General features: G+C 51.8%; 1 protein-coding gene across 2 annotated transcripts in view; it reads left to right on the forward strand.

Annotated features, from left to right (window-relative positions):
- The window catches only part of PRKCB (protein kinase C beta), a 107,267-nt gene that overhangs the window by 30,525 nt on the left and 55,417 nt on the right, over window positions 1-21,325 (forward strand). For both annotated transcript variants that reach the window (XM_030482749.2, XM_030482747.2), the window contains exon 3: window positions 10,590-10,672. In XM_030482749.2, the coding sequence (XP_030338609.1) occupies window positions 10,590-10,672 (83 nt within the window). The remainder of the gene's footprint in view (window positions 1-10,589; window positions 10,673-21,325) is intronic.

The following is a 21,325-nucleotide window of genomic DNA, read 5'->3' on the forward strand; positions in this document are numbered from 1 at the left end:
GCACAAAAGTGGTGACGGTGCTTACCAGGGGCAGAGGGGCTGGTATCCACTGTACTGGGCAGTGCCAGCACCAGAGGGCCAGGTGGGCACCAGGCTTCAGGATAAGCTGGAATTGGGAGAAGGTGGGGTGGGATGGTGGGATGTGGCTGCGTGTCAGTGGTACATGGGTTGAGGATACATGCACCATCAACTGTTTAAATGCTGATAGAACTTCACAAAGCCTGGTGTCCCTGAAGCCTCCTTGTTCACTGGAGGTGAAGGTGGTGTGTGTTATCTGAGCACTGCTATTTAATGATTACCCTGGTCTCTGCCTTTGAAAGTAAGACAGAGTTCAGATATGAAAATTGAAGGCAGGGGGATGTGAGGAAGGAAATGGGAGTGAAGTTCCCCTCTCTGTCTTGGAGATAAGTGACAAAATTCAGCTTTAACTCAGTTACATTATTAGCTCTTTGGGGACTGGCTTTTTATCTTCCTTAAATAGGATTAATACACTGTAACAAAAGTGCTGTCTTCAAAGCAGGCGAACAGCCATCTTCCAGGGCTCTGAAATGCAACAACTGGGACGATTGTGGGTTACCTACACCTCAACTGCCCTCCTCTTCATGTTTGACTTGTTCTCTGGGCAGGATGGATCCTGCTGGGATACCTTCCCATATTTCTGCCTGCTCTCAAGAGGCTGACCTGGAGTTTCAATTACAATATTAAATTACCAGGTCACCGGAGTCAAAGTAGGTCTGCCAAGTTTTTAATGATCTTCTTTCTCTTGTCGTGTGCAGGGGTTTGGGGTTTTTCCAAGCCTTCTTTCCATCCTTGCACGGAGACCATCCGTAACGGAGCACATGGCAGTGGCGGGTTGTGTAACTGGTGCAGGCGAGGCAGGTTCCAAGAGGAGCTGGTCTCATCCTCCAGGGACTGCAGCAGCTTTCCACTGCCTTCCAGCGCCTTCCTAAGAAATCCAGAACTAATTGCCAAGACTCTTTAATCTGGTCCCTCGGGGCCTGGATTAATCACAGTGTACTACTTACATCTCTCACTGGTGGAGATGAGGGTGTTCTGTGGGGTTGGGATGGATCTGGAGCTGTTGGGTGGGTGTTTGTGAGCAGAGCTGGCTGCAGGCGCTGGGCTGTCCCCAGGGCTGTTCCTAGGTCCCTTGCAGAGGGACCAGGCTCCGAGGTGGATGCAGCACTTTCCTTGATGCTGCCTGTCTCTGTCTAAGGTAGAAACTGGATTTGTCCATCAGTCCCGCCTCTTGAGAAGCCTCTCATCTTCCTCTAATGCCTGCCATTCCCATCAGCATCCCTGCTTACCTCCATGGTCCAGGAGCTGGGGCCATCCCACTTCAGCCCAGCACCACCTTTCTCACCCCCTGAGGCCATGACGAACTCCTCTGCGTGCAGCATTGTGATTTGGGCCTTTAAGAAACAGGTTAGAGGAGATGTTAACATGGAAAGAAACAAATTCCAACTTGCAAAATTACCTGTTAGTGTTGCTGCAGCGTGTCACCTGGCTATAATGAGAGATTAGGTAGGGAATGGTATGTTTCCCTCCTGTTCATTCAGGGCCGGTGTGTGGGCAGCTTCCTGGCTGGTGCAGTTCTGTGCGTGGGTCTCTGCAGCAGCACCTGGCACAGCAAAAAGGAGCAGAGAAGAAAGGTGTCTGTGCCTCATGCAGGGAAACACATTGATGCCTTCGTTCTCCTTGCTTTGAACTCCTCTGCTGGCCCTGGCTCCATCCAGGGAGGCTTGGAGAGCAGGAGTGGATCAGCATGGTGCCTGCACAGTGCATGGTTCACGTGGCTGCCCCCGTCCTGGTGCTGGGCATGCAGATCTGTTCACTGCAAACAGCCTCTCTGTACAGGCTCCTGCAGGCAACACATTCTGCTGGGGCTTTTTTTGGTGCCTCAGTAGCATGCTTTGTGGTGGGACTTGGCCGTGTACCTGCAGCACCATCTCTGCCTGCACGGCTGGTGGGAGGATGAAGCAGTTGCCATGGGGTGTCTCTGGATGCTGGGGACAAGGCTGTTGGAGTGCTCTGCTCGCTGCTCCAAGCAGCTTTTTTGGCCTAAGCAATCTGGAGAGGAAGCAGGAGCTGGATTTCTGCCATGTCCTGGATGGAGGGACCCTCTGCCCTGTCAGGTGAGCCCTGTGCCAGCAAAAGCTGCCCAAACCAGGCCAGCCGTGGTACCCATGTGCTTCCCGGAGCAGCACCTCTGGGCATCCCCATCCCTGCAGTCTGGATGTGGCTCAAGGTGTTTCTCTGGCACATGCAGTGGGAGAAGGAAGATCTTTCCCTGATCCCAGTTCTAACGCTATCACCATCCCCTTTCCCACCCACACCCATTGCATTGCCAGGATGATTGATGTTCCTCATCCTGCCTGGCTACAATACATTCATTGTCATGCAGAGGGTGTTTTCAGTTCATTACTGCTATTCCATATAGAAGCTGCAGACTTTCTTCAGTGTTTTGTTCCTATGTACGCAAATCCCTCTACAAGTGCGTGGCTGGGCTCAAAGTATGTGACCCTTTAAGAAACGAAAGGAATATTAAGGATATCTCTGTTGGAAGTGAACAGCAGAGCAGCTGTCCTGTCCCTGCGCTTCAGTGCAGCTCCTGTGGGCTCCTATTGTGTGTTGGGCACTGCAGGCACTGCATTCACTTGATTTTTGTTGACAGGGTCTTACCCTGAGAAGTCACAGATGCCAGTTGCACCCAGCTCTGGCACCTGATCACTGCCTGGTATTGGAGGGATGTTCTACAGTCGCTGGGCTGGAATCCAAGCACTCCTGGAGCAGGGGAGCATCTGACCCTACATCTCCCATAGGGTCTCTTTGCCCTCCAGATGCAAAGGGAGCAGTGAGGTGTCCTTGTACAGTTCTGCAAGGCTGTGTTATCTTCGTGGGTTTTTATTCCTTGTGTTTTCTTATGTCCTTAAATTACGTGGGGGAATGAGTGCCCAGAAGCACTGCTTGGAATGGACCTTAAAGCTCATCTAGTTCCAACCCCCTGCCATGGGCAGGGACATCTCCCACTAGACCAGGTTGCTTCAAGCCCCATCACTGAGGGTGGGTGCCACTGCTGAGGGCTGGGGCAAAACTGGGGTATGCTGAGTTCATGTGGCCCTTGAGCATGAGAAACACCATGAGGAAGTGAAGGAGCTCAGAGAGTGAACAAGCCATAACTGCTTACAAGGAAAGGGCACAGGTAACAGCCACAAAGCGAGTGGGGTGCATGGGGAGGGATGGGGGTAGTGATGCTGTTGCTGGATGTGTTGAGAGCAACCTGGGGTGTCCTGCCTGCATTGCAGTGGTGTGGGCAGGGGCATGGGCAGCAGATTCCCATCTGCCGGAGGTGTGGAAGGGCTCAGCGGCTGCATCTGAGCCAGCCTGCTCTTGGAAATGAGGCAGGTGCTGCCATGCTGAGCCATGGGTGGGAGATGCCATGGAAATGCGGCTGAGCACCAGAGCGTGGAGACAGCACAAGCTGAGGCTCAGTCATCCGTGAGCGGCAGGAGAGATGACTGCATCTGCAGGAGCCTTCCAAAATACCCAATGTAAGGAGCAGCCCAGACCCTGCCCAGGAAACCCCTCAGCACCAGAATGCATTTTCCTCCCTATCCTGGGCATCACTTACACAGAAAAAATCCTGGAAAGTCCCTAAACTTGTAATTCCTGTAGGAATTGGGGATGGGGTAAAGCCAGGCTGGCAGAGCCAGGCTCTTGCGCAGCCCTGAGGGTTGTGGCACATTCTGCTGCCTGCACAGAGCCTGATGCCACTGCTGAGGGGCCAGGGGGCTCACCAAGCTGCTGCTGGCACAGCTGGTTCCTGCGGCACATCTGGCAGAGCTGTGGCTGTCGCCTCCTGTGTCCTGCTGGCCCGGCGCGCGCACAGGGCTGAATTATTCAGTCTGCAAGAGAGCCTATTACCGTGGGGCTGGGAAGGAGCTGATGAAGTATTTAAATGCTCCCTGAGCTGGGATGAGGCTGTAATGTAAAATTAATGCCTTTGTGTCTCTGGAAATAGCTGCCAGCCCCAGCGTGGGTACGCAGTGTGGCGGGTGCTGCTGGCGGGTCAGCATCGCTGGCGCTGGGACATGGGTCCTGGAGAGCGGCTCTTCCTGCAGGATCCTGGGTCTCTCCACATACAGCCTGGTTCCAAAGCTGACGTTGCCCCTTTTCCCCTCCTAAAGAGCAAGTAGTAGATGAGGGGTTGGATTTAATACCTAACGGGGCCAACAAGAAAGCTGGAAAGGGACTTTTTATAAGGACATATAAGGACAGGACAAGGGGAATGGCTTTAACCTGACAGAGGGGAGATTGAGATGAGCTCTTAGGCAGAATTCTTCCCTGTGAGGGTGCTGAGGCGCTGGCACAGGGTGCCTAGAGAAGCTGTGGCTGCCCCATCCCTGGCAGTGTTCAAGGCCAGGTTGGACACAGGGGCTTGGAGCAACCTGCTCTAGTGGAAGGTGTTCCTGCCTGTGGCAGGGGGTTGGAGCTGGATGAGCTTTAAGGCCCCTTCATACCCAAACCAGTCTGGGATTCTTGGAGAACTGGGAACGCTCCCTGCAGAGTAAGTGGGAGATGTGAGTAAAAAGCCCTGAGCTGGTACCGGGTGTTTGGGCAAACAAGGAGCCTGAATAAATGAGGATGTTTCAGTCTGTCCTTTCCCCAGCAGGGATTTGCACAGAGGATTCCTGCTCCTCAGGCATGTAATCCCTGTCACTGAGCTCCTCGCATGGAAGGCTCAGTCCTTCCCGCAGCGCTGGGGAAGGGCCTGGGGGGCCGGGATGAGCAGGAGCATCCTCCTCTCCCTTTGAAAACTGGGAATTGCATCAGCCAAGGGGCTCCTGCGGAAAGGAAGGCAGGTTCAGATCCCATGTTTCTGTCCATGCTCCATCCCTTTCCAGCAGGCAGCCTGGGGTAACGAACAATGGGAGCAAGTCTTACCTGTGGTATAGGGTCTTATGTGGTCCCTGCCTCAGGAACCACTGATGGGATGTGCTGGAGAGTGGGATGGACAGTGCCAGTTGGTTTTATAATGGCTGGAAGACTGTATAGCTTTAAAAAAACTATATCCTGCTGCTTTACAGCAGAAATACCAGGAAATGCAGCTTTATCTCCCTGGCACTGAGTGACAGCTTTCTCAGCACTGATTTGCATGGCTGGGCTTCTACGTATCTGTAATGAAGGTTTCTTTGTACCATTAGTGCAGAATTAACTGGTTTGAGTAAGAATTGCTTTCTTGAATTGAGAATCTTTGTCGCTGTTCAGGGAATTGGCATCTTTGAGAGCAATAAGGCAGGTGAGACCTCGCAGAAGAGAACTCAGATGGCTCGGGCGATCCTTGCATTTACTATTTTCCCCTCCTCAATCCCCCATCATCAATCCCTGGAGCTGTTCACAGTGGGTTTCCATAGCCGAGAACCACTGCCCAAAACTCCCAGCGCACAGTCATTTGCACTGTGTCTCTCTGGAGCGGATAATGGGAAAACCGTTCAAGTCTGATGAGGAGCTGAAGATATTTGTTGTGTTGTAAGAACTCCAGAAAGCTTTGAACCAAAGCTGGGGATTAAATCCAAATAGCATAAATTTTAGCTCAGCTTCTCTCTGTGTGCTCTAAGTGATTAAAAGCTGTAAAGCGCTGTCAGAAATTCAGGACTTCCCTTCCTGGAACCCTTCTTTCCCCTTATTTTGTGATTACCATGCTTTGCTGGCTCTGCTTGATGTAGCAAGGCTTATTTTGTAACGTGGGTATGGAAAACTGTGGGCAAGTGCTGCCTGTGGTGCATTTCAGTACAGCATCGGGGCAAAGCCAGGCCAATGCATCCGACCCCGTGGGTTTGCCCAGCGTAGGTGGAGCAACACAAAGCTCCTTTAAAAAGACTTTTTAATCGTGTTTTCTCTCCAGTTTTGGCACTCCACATTCCAAAGCTGTTTCCTGACTCTCTTGTTCTTTAGGAAGGGGAAATGTTACCCAAATGAGAATTTCCACAGGTTGTAAGAGAGCAGCCACGCACTGAGATACGCTCGAAATAATCTTTGAGCTTTGTGCTATTGGAACCATCTGCCAGAGCATGGCTCTGTCAGCTCTCCGGGGAGGTTTTAACTCCTCCCTGGGTTTGCTTTAGAGATGAATCTGGCTTGAACCTTCTTCTGTCTCTGTTAACTCTCCATCTGTCTGCTTTATTTGACATATCTGAGACTGTTCTCGGTGCCTCCAGCTCTCTCCTTTGCCCAGTGTAGGTGGACAGAGGGCTTCCCTTCCCAAGGAATGTGTGTTCTGGGAAGGGATATGCTCAGGGGGAGGCATGGGAGGTGACTTCCCTGAATAATTCATTTCATGAAGGACTCGGGGAAAATTGATTAGCCCTTTCTTCAGGACATCAGGGCAGGGAGTTCATGCAATGAAATTAGAGCAACAAATGGAGATCAAATAAAAGGCAACTCTGCTTTGTGCAGCATGGAGTTGCTAGGCAGGGTTCATTCCTGCAGGAAGTCATTTGTCACAGCGTCTGGGTTTGAGGAGGACTGGATACCTTCCTGCCAGCTAACAATGTTCCGTGTGGGAGATGAGGCTCCCATGTGGCAGCTCCAAGCCGATAGCATGCAGGGGTCAGGAAATGATTTATCATCTCGAGCCAGCCTGGCCCTACCTGCCAGCACCTCACAGGTCTGTGCTCTCCTGGCACTGGTGAGCCCTTGGCTGTGGGCTGGTGCCAGAGCCCCGTGCAGGTGGCCAAGGGCTCTTGTCAGGGCTGTTGGAGGCAGCTCTGGGGCTCTCCTGGGCTGTGTGGAGATGTGGCGCCACGGGTGGCACCACGCTCCTGCTTTGCCTCCAGCATCTGTGACCCTTTGCAGTAACCCAGCACATTGCAGTGGGTCCATGGCCAGGGCAAGGCAGTTTTCCCTCTTGAGTATGCTTCTAGCATCCCCAACACCTGATCCAGAGCAAGGTTTAAGAGGAGAAATGGGGCCCCAAAATACCCCTAATGACCTGCTCTGACCGGGACTGGCCACTGCATCAAACGTGTGTCCTGACAGTAACAGCACAGAGACAGAGGTGCAGTGCTTGGGTCCTGCTGCTGTCCAGGAAGTGATCGGCAGCCTCAGACACTTGGAGTTTGCAAATAAGACACTAACCCTGACACTCTCTGGGCTTTCATCATCCTGGGAGTACCTGTGCTTGTGTTGGGCTGGCTCCCTGGGTAGCCTCCTGCCAGTCTAAGGAGCTCAAAGCTTTGCTAAAGGGCTTTTCCTGGGCAGGAGTTGCTGGAGTAGGAAGTATTTTGTATTCTAAGAGCAAATCTTGCAGCATTGTTGTCTCTTTGGGCAAACTGCCCAACTGTCTGCTTTTGGGAAGGCATCTGAACAGAGACGGAGCATGTGAGGTGAGCTGTGGTGAGCGTGGTGGGGAAACTCTTGCAGCTGTTTACATCTTGTAAACAGGAGAAAACACTCTGCTGGTGAAGGAAGGTGCCTGTGCAGGGGGCACAGTAAATGGGTGCTGTTCCCTGTGAACAGACCTGGGGAGACAAAGGCGGCGATACCTGCGGTGCTCATCAGTGGGGAGCATCAGCATGGCCAGGGCTGCTCTGCTCCTCCCTAAGCTATCAGCCGTGGGAGCCCCTCACATGGGTGGGCTTTGGCCTCCCTCCACAGGGTGGGCAGGAACAGGGGGACCAAGCTCCTTCACAGCCCCTGAAAACATGGGGCGAATTGCGCATCCCCCTGCCCAGCACTGCCTAGCCAGTCCTGGCAAGCCCCAAGGGGCATAAATGCTGGTCCTGTCATGCTGCAATGTCTTTCCCTGTCCTCTGTGACAGATTGTTTTATGCTGGGAGCATCAGAGGGATGAGAGGACCCTTCATTCCTGCACGACTGGCTACAGCACAGTGACAAGCTGTGGTGCCTGCAAGGAAACACCTTATTAGTGGCTCTGCCTGGACACATGTGATGGGTCCTGTGTGTTGAGCAGTCCCCATGCTGATAACGTGCTGTGCCGGAGCCCTGTGCAGCCCCTTGGGTGCATGGTGTTGGGACCTGGATGTTCCCACCAGCTCTTCCTCACACTGAAGTGACGCACCTTCAACCTGCTTGGCTGGAGGTTGTGATGCTGGAAGTACCTGCGCTTCCCTAACTGCACACTGGATAATGCCAGGGTCTCCTCTCTCTGATGTTTCACTTTCACAGTGGGTTTTATTTGCTCTGTGCTGTGACCTCACTGGACAAGTGCTGGAGTGGGACAAGACCTTGCCCTGCATCAGGGACACAGCAACCACGGGACAGGCGGTGCTGGAGGCAAGTCATGGCCAAGGTCAGCTCGTCCTGCTCTCCAGCTGTGGGTCTGTGATGGCAGAAGTCCTCAGCAATCAAGGGAACTCTTGCAGCAATATTGCCAGGCAGTGCAGTCAAGTGCTGGATTTCTCCCTCCTGCCATTGCAGAGGACTTTGCAACAGCTTCTGTCCACTGCAGTGATTTGCAGCGTTGTTCTAAGCATGCTCTCGGCCACACGCTGCTGGATAAAGCTTTAATTCACTGGCCTGGCTGGCAGCAGCCAGTGCTGGTGGATGTTCTGCCTCTGCTGTGCTGCACCCGCAGCCCTCGCTGCCCGAGGAGGTCCCCCCTATGCTGAAGTGCAGCCAGACGTGTGCTCTGCAATGTTCATACTCTTGGAACACATTTTGATGAGGTTTTTCTGCTTGGCAGGTTCTGTGATCGGTTTGGAAATTGCTTTATGGTTTTTCTCGAGGGTTTTTATCAGTGGTTTAGGCCAAGAAGCCTTTGAGTGCTCAAAACATTGTGTTGCAGCTCATTTAAGCAAATGAGAACCAAGATGCTGTAAGTCATCTTTGTGGCAACTGAATGTCGTAGAATCATGGAATGGTTTGGGTTGGAAAGCTTATGCAGTTCCAACCCCCTGCCACGGGCAGGGACACCTTCCACTAGAAGAGGTTGCTTCAAGCCCTGGCATAGAGGAATGGCATTAGGAAGTTCAGCCCAGTAGCTGTATATTTCTTGTGCTGAAGTGGAATCATTCCAGCTCCGCTGGGAAGCTCTCGCTGCAGCCTGGATGCTGGCATCAGCTCCCAGCAGCGCCTGCGCCCAGCGTGCTGTGGAGCTTTATTGAGTTTATCCACACACTTCAGGACAAATCTTTGCTAATAGAGTTCTAATTTCTTCCTTCCTGCTTCCCAGATGCCTCTGTCTCTGTATCCAAATGACAGAAATGGTGAACAATGTTTTCAAGAAGATGTTTATTTGCTGGAAAGGCAAATGAGAGGCCCTGTGAGGAGAGGGTTCTTGGCAGCTCTTGTGCCTCTGAAACCGTCTGGGTTTGTTCTTTTCACAATGAAAAATAGAAAAGGGAAAAGGAATTTAAAGGTGGATGTAGCAGGGCATGATAAGGGGATTGTGAGTTCAATGGCAAACGTCATTTGCCTTTTCCTTGTTCCTTAGGAGAAGTCTGATACTGATGCAGCTGAAGCCTGCTCTGCTCGGTTTGGGTTATGTGCTGTGTCCCTGAACACCAGCAGGCTGCATCTCACCTTCCCCATCACTCTTTTCTTTAGTATAACCATGGCTCTTGGGAAAGGGATGTGGCAAGTAAGATACCCCTGGGACAGAGCTGAGTTTGGTGCCCAGGTTTCCTCCAGACAAAGGCAGCCTTTGCACATCTTTGCTTTGCTCTCTTATTCCCTTTGCTCCCTTTGCACATGATGTCACCCCTCGGAGCTGAGCTTCTCTGGGCACCCTGTGCCAGCGCCTCAGCACCCTCACAGGGAAGAGCTTCTGCCTCAGAGCTCATCTCAATCTCCCCTCTGGCAGGTTAGAGCCATTCCCCTTGTTCTGTCCTCACAGGCCCTTGTCAAAAGCCCCTCTCCAGCTTTGCTGGAAATAAGGTGCTTATTTGGCATTTAGGGAAGAAATCAGCTTTTAAGTAGAGTGCTTTTACTGCAAAACCTGGGCTGGAAGTGTCAGATTAGCATGTGCTGTGAGGGTTTGGTGGTTGAAAGGATGTGGATTTAGTTCTGGATACTTAGACTTGAAAGTCTGGGTAGCGACAGGTTGGGATTAATGTTCCCAGAAGGGTGACTGTCATCGACTGCGTGTGTTGAGGAGAGGGAGACGTGTGTCTGCTGGTCTGGCAGAGGGAGGCTGCAGAGCTGCTGAAGCAAAGCAGGGCTGTGGGAGGAAGATTGCCCACCTGTTCCATCGGTACAGCATTCCATTTTTGGACACATGCACTTTCAGCTCCGATCCCCACAAATGCCAGATTCTCCCTCTCTTCATACCCGGGGTGACCTCGGAGCGTGCGCTGTGGGTGATAGTGAGCTCCAAGTGAACAGAAGGGCTCCCAGCCCTCCTTTGACATCCACTCAATGCTCTGCTTCTACCTTTGCTGGAGTGCCTGGGCCAGTGATGTTCAATAGGTCCAGTTGGTGATGTTCAATAGGGTTTAAAAACCTGCCATAGGTTTAGAGTCCTGGATATCCGAAGTCAGACACAAGAGCTCTTTGTTTTCCTAAGCTCTGGGCTGACGTGGTGCCAATCCCTTAACGTGTGACTGACACTGTCACTCTTCTCTTTGCAGTTTGCTGCTTCGTCGTGCACAAGCGGTGCCATGAGTTCGTCACCTTCTCCTGCCCCGGTGCTGATAAAGGCCCTGCCTCGGATGTAAGTACCTGCTCCAATGCCCTGAGTGAACATGGTGTATCACAGCAATTTGGAGACCATGTTCTTGGCTGATGACGCTTCTGTGCTGTTATTTCACAGGCATCTTGAATTCATTGTTATTCACAGCTGTGGGGGCTCTGAGATTTTGAGACACTTAAAACACTTTCAGATCACCCAATAACTTGCTCTGGGAGCAGGGAGGATGTGTGGGAATGCAGAGACGTTTCCGTTGGGGGTTGAGTTTGCAGCTCCTTTTTGTCCCTTGAGTCACAGCCTCAGTTTCCCCATCAGTAAAATGACATTTCTAGGTTCTGCCACTTGAACTGAGGTTTGAGGTTTGGGGTTAATTAAGATGAATGGAGCAGTAAGTGTTAAAAAGCTGCTTTAAGGCTTTGGCTGATGTGCCCTGAGCTGAAGATGGGTCTTCTAGCAGGACCTGGTTCAGTCTCGATCAATTCTTTTTGCCACAAGTGAAATACCTGAAAGCATTGGCTGTCATTTAAGATGCTCACCATGCTGCTAGACTAGAGGCAGCCAGGGCAGTGTGCCTGAGCTCGTTCCTCCTCAGCTCATCACTTATTCTGAAGGCATCACTGCCCCACATCACTATTTTCATGTCAGTCCTGCATTGCTCCATGGTTCAGCGTTACCTGCTCCTCACCCCAAGGGCCTCCTCGCTAAAAGCAGGCACAGGTTTTCGGTCTGTTTCATATCATCTTGCAGGTTTAATTCAACCAGTATATATGTTTTTTCTTCTCAAGGGTAAAACGCAACCCACAGGCACATTTCGTGCTTGTGATTTGCATCATCAGTGTTGCTGCGTTTGCTCTGACTCCCTCTGAAAGCACAGCCCTGACCAGGCAGCACCATCAAGGACAGCAGCATTACTGGGAAGCACCAGTCTAGGTGCACCTATTGGAAAACAGCATTGCTGTGCTTTAAAAGACCAGAAAACCACCCAAATTCCTGCTAAGTCAATCCCCATCCCTGTTTTCACAAGGACTTAATTTCCCGGTGCATCCCCGGGCTGCGAGTGGGATTGCTGGAGCAGCATTGCTGCCTGCGGCTCCTCTGCCAGCGCCTCTCGGGTCTGTCTGGCAGTTTGTGTGTTTTCCCGTGGAAACTGGCTAATTTGGGGAACTGCTGGGAGGGAAGGGAGCGAATTGGGGAAACGGCAGCGCTCCACAACTCTCACCCTTCAAAATAGCAGCAGTGGGAGCAGGCAGTGCAACAGGCAGTGAGGGCTGGTTAGCTGAGGCTAAACACACGGTGTCAGTCGCAGGGGTGGTGTTAAATAGGGGGTTTTGGGGATGGGGTGTTGGAGCTGGGGGCAGCCACTTATGGGGGGGGAGAAGGAGCTGGTGTCTGAGCTGAGCCCTGGTTCCCATGCCTGGCTGGGTTGTGGTACCCAGAGGAGGTGATGGCACCAGGCAAAGGGCCACCAGCCCCATGGCTGCAAGAGGCCCCTTGCTGCTGCAAGGGAGCCAGGAGGGTGCTGCAGGATGGTGTGGGTGCCTCTGGGATGGCAGAGTGGGAACCTGCCTTGGGGTGATGCAGAAACAGCAGGAAGGTGCCAGCAAAGGCTACCATGGCAGCGGGAGGTGGGAATGCTGGAGCCACTTAACCTTGCTCAAGGAAAATGAGGTTTGGCAGCGGGAGAGCAGGGAGGGCTGTGATCCAGATGCCACCTCTGGAGTGCTGGGCAGCCTGCCTGCCAGCTTTGCTCATCATCATCTGGGCAGCAGCTGGTGGAGCAGCAGCAGGTACCAAGGGTGTGCTTTGCCTGGTTCTGCACAGTTTTGGCTCAAGATGGATGCAAATGCTTCTCTTTTTCTCCCTGTCCAAGCTAGAGCAAGCGAGAGGCAGTAAGGAGCCCTTAAACAGCCTTGTCCTTCCCCCCAGCACAGCCCTTTGGTCCTGGGCCAGCAGGTCTCCCATAGTTTTAACCTCCCAGAGGGGAGATTGAGATGAGCTCTTAGGCAGAAGTTCTTCCCTGTGAGGGTGCTGAGGCACTGGCACAGGGTGCCCAGAGAAGCTGTGGCTGCCCCATCCCTGGCAGTGTTCAAGGCCAGGTTGGACACAGGGGCTTGGAGCAACCTGCTCTAGTGGAAGGTGTCCCTGCCTGTGGCAGGGGTTGGAACTGGAGGAGCTTTAAGGTCCCTTCAACCCAAACCAGTCTGGGATTCTCTGTGTGCCTCCTGCCCTGTGGCTGTCCAGCTGGTGATGGGTTTCTGTGAGCAGCCTCTGCCTGAGATGGGAAAAGTCTGAATTAACAGTAAGTTTTGCCATTTTAAGAGGTGCCACTTGATGCCAGGGCATGAGAAAGGCCCTTAACCAGATTCTCTATTGCTTGCTCTTACTGCTGGGTGAGGGTTGCTGTTGTGGCTAATGGAGCAGACAGGTAGAAGCCAGCCAGCTGGCGTGAACTGATTCTTTAATAGGTCATTTCTGAAGAAGATGGGAGGAATGCAGATGCTTGGGACTTGAAGTAGGGAGCAGAAATGGCCCTTTTGTAGCTGTTCTTTTTGCTGTTTAGCAGAGCTTTTTGGTCTGTACCCTGCACAACTGTCCCCTGGGCTGTAACAGGGGATGCATGCAGAGCAAACATATTCCTTTAACACTGTCAATCAAGCTTCTTACAGCGCTATAATCCTTAAGAAGCTTTGAATCCTGAGATGTAAAACTACTCCAGCGAACAGCGATGCCCTGTCTGCTTTGGGAATGCTTCATGTCGAACTGATGATGCAGAGCTTGAGCCTTCCTTTGCTCTGTTGTTGCCAGTAACCACAGCACTAATCCAGAGCGACCGATGCTGTCAGGCACTGGTGGCATCTGGGCTGTGGTGGTGATAGCTCTGCCCTATCTCATTTGGTGCAGCAATCTGGTGACTGCCTTTCCTTGCACAAATAATTAACATCCAACGAAATCCTGCAGAAACAATGAGCTTAATTTATTGCATTTGCTTAAACCTCGCAGTGTGCTCATCCTTAGAGGGCCACGTGACTTTGCTGCACTGGGGAGGGAAGGGTTGTTCAGTGAGATGGCATCTGCAGGGGCAGGAGAGGCTGGGGATACAGGGGAGAGATAGATGCTGCCGTTCCAGCCGAATCCCAGCCTGGCTGGAGCTTTCAGTGCCAGCTGGCTGCTGGGTTTCATCCCTAGAGCTGCTCTTTTCTGGTATTCTACTCATGGAGCCAGGGGGGAAAAATACATCAAAAGCAAAAAGGATTTCTATCTTTGCTCCTTGATCTCTGTATCTCATGGTACTTGAGAATCAAGGAGAGAACTGTTTTGTGTCCTGTAAAGTGCTTATGGTATATATGGATGCTTAATTTTAAACACCCGAGTAATACTGGTTACTTAAAATGATTCTGTTTGAAGTTAAGTACGTGCTTAAGTCTATGGGGTGGTTTGTGCATGTGTCAAGTAGACAAGGGGTGCTGACACTTTATGCTGTTTGGAGCATGACAAAGTAAGTGGAGAGCAGTGAAATGTCAATGGTAACAGAAAGACTTTGACTAGTCCTGCTTTGGAGCGGGTTCTGTTTGATCTGGTTGTGTTTGAACCTCCTTGAGGAGAGCGTGTGTGTGTTTAACCTCGCCAAACCCACTGAATAGGAATCTTCCATCTAGGAGAGGACTAATTATACACTGATATAGGGCCTCTGAGGAAAAAAGAATAAAACCTAATTGCTTCTTGCAATGGAGAATGAAGCTGTAGCTATAAATGCTGGTACTGAAGACATCAGGGTTGCTTTCATGCTAGACTGCTCTGAAGTCATGGCAGATATGGCTGTTTCTGACGGTTGGAGATGTGATGGTGGGTCTGTGATTTGGGTGGTGCTGTTGCTGAGGACAGTGTTCCTAGTACATGGTACTGGCTAGCTCAGGGCAATTTTTGCCATTTCCCTCTCTAACTTGGTGTGAACCTGTGTTGTGCTGAGCTTTGAAGCACTGGTGATGAGGGCTGCGTGCTCTACCCACACCACGTCTCTGGGCTGGGCTCCCAGGGCTGCATGATGTCCACTGGGGTTGGAAATAGCTGATGCGTAAGGTCCCTTCCAACCCAGACTACTCCACGATCCCTCCAAAAGGCCTGAGCTCCACATACCTTTCACATTAACATGCTCTCAGGTTGTGATCCCTCCCCAGCATCCCCAAAGTGACAACTGGTGAGCTGTCCTGCAGAGGAGGGCCAGTGTCACACGCAGGGTTGTCATGGCAAGTTCTGATGCTCCCATGCTCTCCTGTTCACAGGAAGCAGAGCGAGCGTGACCGTTCAAGCTGAAGCTTCCTCAAGTATGGCAAGGTCTTCAGGAGCTGAAGTCAGGCATGCGTAATGTAATGCAGTTGGCAAACCTAATTATAGTAGGAGCTATTAGTAGAATGCATAATTATTTAAATTGTAGACAAAATAATCATTAAAATGACCTTCTTTGCTTTATCCTGTTAAAGGTCATCTAATCAGGATGCGTTAATAAATACCAGAGCTGCTCTGTGTAGGTAACAGGCCAATGTAGTTTCATTTCAACTCTGCATTTAATTTTTCCACTGTTTGCAGCTTTAGAGGGTTTCTGTAATGCTGCCACCACGACGCCTTTCCATGCTCTGTTTGCTGGAGGCAGAATCATTTCATCTCTGCCTTGGGCTCCTCCTTTCTCAAAAAGCTCTGGAGATACATGTTTGTACTGAAGAAAGTATTGCTGACACTCTGGCTTAGGAGAAGGGACGCTTCATAGAGTGTGGGTTATACAGGTGGTGTTAGTCTGATGTGGTCTTCACAGCATCGGTATGTGGTCGTTCTCCCCATGCACAGCATCCCCAGCTCCAAGCTGGCACTCTAGCAGGATGCAGAGACTCATTCTGCTTTCCCAAGTTTGGTTTCTTCTTTAGAGTGTTTGGGCAAACGTGGGCTGGCAACAGTTAGCAATGAGAATAAACGAGGATGCCATTTGTACAACCTGAAAGCTAGCAGCTCCTTCAAGATTCTGCTTTCTGGGATTATCTCCAGTGGGAAGGGATACCTGTTGCTGCATTGTCCCTTTGCACAGGGTAACATCATGGGTTTCTCACCAAGCTCTGCACATCGAGGGTGGAGGTGGGATGCACAGCCACTTCTCCTTCCTCTAGACATGCCCATTGAGCCAGGACCTTCCTGAAGACCCCAAGCACCCTCTTGCCCAGGTCCTGCCTTAGGGAGCAGGACGCCGATCACTCCTCACATCCCACATACCCCTGGGATGCCCTGGGTCTGGTGCATGAGCTTGATCTTCACAGCCCTGCTGCAACTTGCTGCTTTCTCTTGTCTTGCTAATGAAGTTCTCCATCTCTCGTGGTGTGCCATCTGCCCCTTGCACGAGGGCACATGCTCGCTGCTCCTGCCAGCCGCTGACAGTTCCTGTGGGATGAAGATGTCTCTGCCTTGCTCCCTCCCAGCACCTTCTGGTGCTTCCCTGAGCTCTGCTGGAGCCCAGCTCCTTCTCCTGCCAGCCTGCACATGTCTTCAGCCCTGTCACTCAAAAGCTGCTCTTGTTTTCTTGGCATCTGTGTGTGTGTCTATTTATGCCTGTTAAGATTCCAGCCCCTCTGGTTAAAGGAGAGGGCTTCAGGTGGCTGGATCTGAGCTGGGTTTGTGCAGAGCATCACCATGAGGAGGGTGGTGGGGTAGGAGATGGTTCCAATTGGGGGTCCTGTGGGCATGGGGGGCTTCTCTGTGCTACCTCAGGCCATGCTGAGGCTGCAGGGAGCAGGGAAGGGCTGTGGAAGCCCCAATCTCATGGAGAGTTTATGCTATAATAAAATGACTCTCGAGCTATGTGAAGGATAACAAACATTTCTGAATGATGCTGAGCTGCTAACGCTGCTTGGGGAAAAAAGCTGAGTTTGGTGTTTTCTCTTGTGCTGCTGGGTAAGAGAGTGTATTTTATTCAGTGTTGGCAGCAGCAAGAGAAGAATAACTGTCATCCATAGCCCTCTGCAGTTGTCTGACTAGCAGAAGAGATCTTCTGTCAATAAAAATGTATTTGCTTGCTGGAAGCTGTCATGGGAAGCTGTCAAGGGCAGGTTTTATCTGGGGCCGGGTGTTTAACATGGAAGCAGCCCAAGCTGTGATGCTGCTGGTGTGTTGCTGACTCTGCCTGGGGACCACTTACCCTTCCGCAGCCAAGGTCTGGGCAGAGGAGCTGCCTGCACTGCCGTGCCCTTGGGCCCTGTGCTGTGAGACTGGAAACAACAGCAGTAATTCTGGTATCGCTTGCTGGTACAGCAGTGTCAAACTGTCTTTAGAATGTGGCTCCCGAGGAGTTCAGTACTGATAGAAAAGATGCTCCAGTGATGGAGCCCCAGACCTTTGCCCTCTTGCCATGAACAGGACCTGTGTTTTCCTCTGTTTTCCTTTCAGTGCAGCCTCTATGGTTTCTTTTCATTGAAGCAAAGACCCATCGCTCTTGTTTGATTGTTCCTTAACTTCCTTGCATGGTTTTTGCTGGGATTTGGAGCTGTTTCTCACCAAAGGTGTTTTTCCAGCGCTGTGCATGCAGGTGGGAAGGTGCAGGAGGTGCATCCATGGCTCCTGGCTGCAGGTCCCAAACAGGATAGTGCTGGTGAGTGCTGCTTGAAAGCCTGTCTTTGCCAAAAGCACAGGGGTCCCATTTCTGGTGGCCACTGTTGTCTTCAGTTCATCTTCCCCACCACCTCCTGGCTTCAGTAAGAAGAACTGGCACAATCCAAGGATGCTACCCGGAGCTCTCATTCACATCCCTGACCCAGCCTCTTATAAACTGTCCTTTCCCTGGAAGGAAGGACAGGCTTTTCTCTCCAGCATCACCTTTAGAGTCACTGTCAGGGCACTTCTGTACATGCTTGAGGCATTCCCTGCATAATGGAGGGGATTTTCCCAGGGGAAATCTTGGAACAAAGCATGGGGTTTCTGGTTTTACGTCTGCTGCCTGGGTTTCATTAGGTGAAGGCACTAAGCTCGTGCTGTGTTCTATTTGCTCTGCTATTATGCTGCTTAAAATTGCCAGGAAATTCACTTTGAAATAGTCTCTTCACATGAACTGTGTTAATTCTTCTTTGGAAAAGGTAGTTTAAAGCTTTCTCTGCGCTGAGATGGGGAAACAGGGGCAAGTCATCCGGCAGCAAACCTCTGTGGTTGTTGTGGGGGTCCAGCAAATGTCAGTACAAAGGATTAAAGCAGCATCAGTCATTGGTTGGGCTCTTGGCTTTCTGGGGACCACGGGGCACTGGCCCCTGCTGAAGGGAGGGTGATGGGACTGGGATCTGGGGGGCTTTATTTACTCAAGGGAATAGAAGACATTTCAGCGCTCTCCATACGTGACTAATTATAGGGATGAACCCAAGTGAGCTGGACGTGTTTTACAAGTGTTTTATGGCTCAGACTGCTGGGTTTGAGGAAGGGTCTGGTCCTCCCCCTGCATCCCACCTCATCTCTGCACAAGGAGAGGCAATGCTGATGCAGTGCAGAAATGAGTAAACCCAGACAGCATCTAGCACAGGGTTTGCAACCCTGGGTATGACAGAGGGCTGCTGCCCTTGCCAGGACACGGACTTGGCATGAGGAGCAGCTGAAGCCAAATGCCCTTGCTTGTTGTGCAGCGTGGTGCTGCCCTGCTCTGCTCTCACTCCTTGGCTTACTGCTGTGTGCTGAGCCGCTGCCCAGGCAGGCTGCTGCACAAGAGCAAAGGGATCCTGGCTACCGTGAGCAGCACATAAATTGTCCCTCTGATCAATGCCAGCAGCTGCCTGCCTGCAAGGAATTGGTGAGCAGCAGCTCCTGCATCATCATCTCCATCAGGGTTCAGCGGGAGGTGCCTGTCATTGGTGTGGTCCTTCAGCGAGCTCGGTGGTGGGTATGACCCTGTGGAAGGACGCAGGTAACTGCTGAGCCTGGGGAAGGCTCTGGCAGGGCTGTGCTCGCAGTGCCTCAGAGGCCAGGGCTTGGTTGCTCTTGTGTTCCTGGGAGTGTAGGAGAGCTCAGGCTGCTGCAGGCTGCACACAAAGCCCCCTGTGCCCACCACAGTGGGGCAAGACCAGCGAGAGGTGTGTGGGGCTCTGGGGAGAGCCAGGGGCTGTGAGGTTTGCTCTGCAGGTCAGGGATGCAATACGTCAAGGATTCAATACTGCACTGGCTCGTTTCAGACCTGAAACCTGCTGTCAAGTTGGGAAGCAGAAGCCACCTCTGATGGGTCATTTCTTGCAGGGTACCAGCTCAAAGCCAAAAGCGGCTCCTTTCCTTTCCTGGCTAACGTTCTGATTTGTCTGGGCTCACACTCTCAAGACACACATCCATCCTCTTGAAGCATCATGGGTCTGCGGTAGCGCTGATTCAAAATGTCAGAGCCTCTCAGTGCAGTAAAACTCTCCTAATGGTGTTATTCAGGTCTGCTCCAAAGAAAGCTTCTCTGCCCCGCTCCTCTGTGCTGGCGGGATGGAGGAGGAACGCCTTTCCTTTTCTTGGCAAACTTCTTTTTAATCATTCTTGTTGTAAGCCTCAGCATCTGCACACGCAGGGACCTCGTCATCCCTGTCTCTGTGGTACAAAAATAGTCTCTTTGTAAAACGGCTTCAGCCTGGGTCGAAAATGATATCCAGACTTTCCAGTTTCTGGCACCTTCTAAAGCACTGGTCAAGGTGAAACAGGGCCCCTCATGCCAGGGAAGCAGCTCTGCCTCCCTGTGCTTGGCTGCATCCATCACCCTCACACTGTTTGGGCCCTGGGTGCTGGGTCAATTCAGAACAGCCCCTTGGGTGGGAGCAGGAGGTGAAGCCCATGAGGGGTCCAGCTCCCTCCGAGCAGGGCTGGGATGCTGATGGAGCAGTTTGGAAGATGCTGTTGCAGCATGGCTCAGTGCACACTTTGCTTTTGTAGCTCCAGCTTTTTTAACTCCCATTTCCAGTGGGAATTTAACATCCTTCACATGAAGTGGGAATTGTCTCATTTTGCATTAAGCTTGTGGTTTGTTGTTTTCTCTTTATGAATGACTAAAGCTTTCATTTGCCTAAACAGGAATATCTGTTTCTAGAAGGGAACACAGAAATTGGAGCGCTCGGGGGCGATTTCTCCCCGTGTCACACGCTGGGGCTTGGCACGTGGCTTCTGCTACTGCTGCCCCCGTGCCCCCCACAACCTCATCCTGCTGCTGGTGGAATGATGCCCAAGCACCCCGGGGTGTCCTCCTCTGCAGCTGTGCCCGGGGGCTCTGCAGGGTGCAGAGGTCTCGGGGAGACCTTATTGCTCTCTTATAGCTACCTGACAGGAGGATGGAGCCAGGAGGGGGCTGGTCTCTGCTCCCAAGGGATGGGACAAGAGGAAATGGCCTCAAGCTGCACCAGGGCAGGGTTAGATGGAGCTGAGGAACAATTCCTTCCCCAAAGGGTGCTCAGGCATTGGAACAGGCTGCCCAGGGCAGGGCTGGAGTCACTGTCCCTGCAAGTGTTCACGCATCGTGTAGACGAGGCCCTCTGTGACATGGGTTAGTGGTGGCCTTGGCAGTGCTGGGGAATGGTTGGACTGGATGAGCTTAAAGGTCTTTTCCAACCTGGTTGATTGTGTGATTCTATGCATGGCTCAGTGTCTGACTGGCCTGCCAGAGATCTCCTTTCTACTGGGATGCTGGCAAAAGGAAGCTTTTCATTCTCCTGGGTGCCTCACCTCCAGGGAGGTATCCTGACCTTATACTGTCCATGTACCAGTGAGCTTGTGGGTGCTGCCCAGTGCCCACAGGCGTTGGGCTGCATGGGCCCATCCATGGGAAATGTTGGAGCTGGTTCACGCTGTTGGGTGGGCAAAGCTGCTTACGGGGATGTCCCTGAGCTGCTGCACAAACACAGCTCAGGTTATAAAATCAAGTTTTCAGAGGCTTACAGCACATCCAGTGGAGAGATTGGACTAACCCTGTAAGCCTCTTAGGAGGTGTGTGTGTTCATCCTGGTGTCCATTTGGGCAGCAGTGCTCGGTGGTACCTGCCTGCAGCACTGCGCTCACCATGGACTGCCCGGCTCCCCTGCCTGCAGTCTGCCTGCCCAAAGCTTTCACATCCACACCTCTTCCAGCCTAAAATCCAGGTTGAAGTGTTCTGTGGTCTCTTATAGCTCAGGGGAATGCCGGAAGGCACTGTGTCATTTGAAGAACTGTTCTTTTGGTAACTGGGGCTGTCCAGAAGCCAGGTTAATCATGAACCCTTGTCCTGTCTGCCTTCCTGTGACCCAGCTGCCGCACAAGCTACCAGACAGAGCCATGCTCTGCTCTGCACATAGGAGTGCTTTTCTTAGGATAAAAAGTGAGATCATTTCAGTTTCAGATACAATAAACTTGCTGAAGCATGTGCCTAATCCCTGGCACTCAACAGACTGAATTAAATGAAGCTCCGTTACTTTTCCGCCTTCCTGGTATCACTCAAGTTATCTGTGGTGCTGTGAAATAATGCAGAATATGAAGTGATTAACGTGACTGGAAGGCTCAGTGCAGTAGTGGTAGGAAAATGAATTGGAATGGGGGAGGTGATGTATTGGCAGCTCTGTTATAGCTCCATTCTGACTTCACTCTTTATTTATTTACGTGGCTCGCAGTGTCCTCTAAAGGTGTCTTTCCTAACGCCTGGGCTCCTTTCCAGGCTATTAAAAAGCCACTGGG

This window comes from Strigops habroptila, chromosome 4 (genome assembly GCF_004027225.2).
Source record: "Strigops habroptila isolate Jane chromosome 4, bStrHab1.2.pri, whole genome shotgun sequence".
NCBI classification, from domain to species: Eukaryota; Metazoa; Chordata; class Aves; order Psittaciformes; family Psittacidae; genus Strigops; species Strigops habroptila.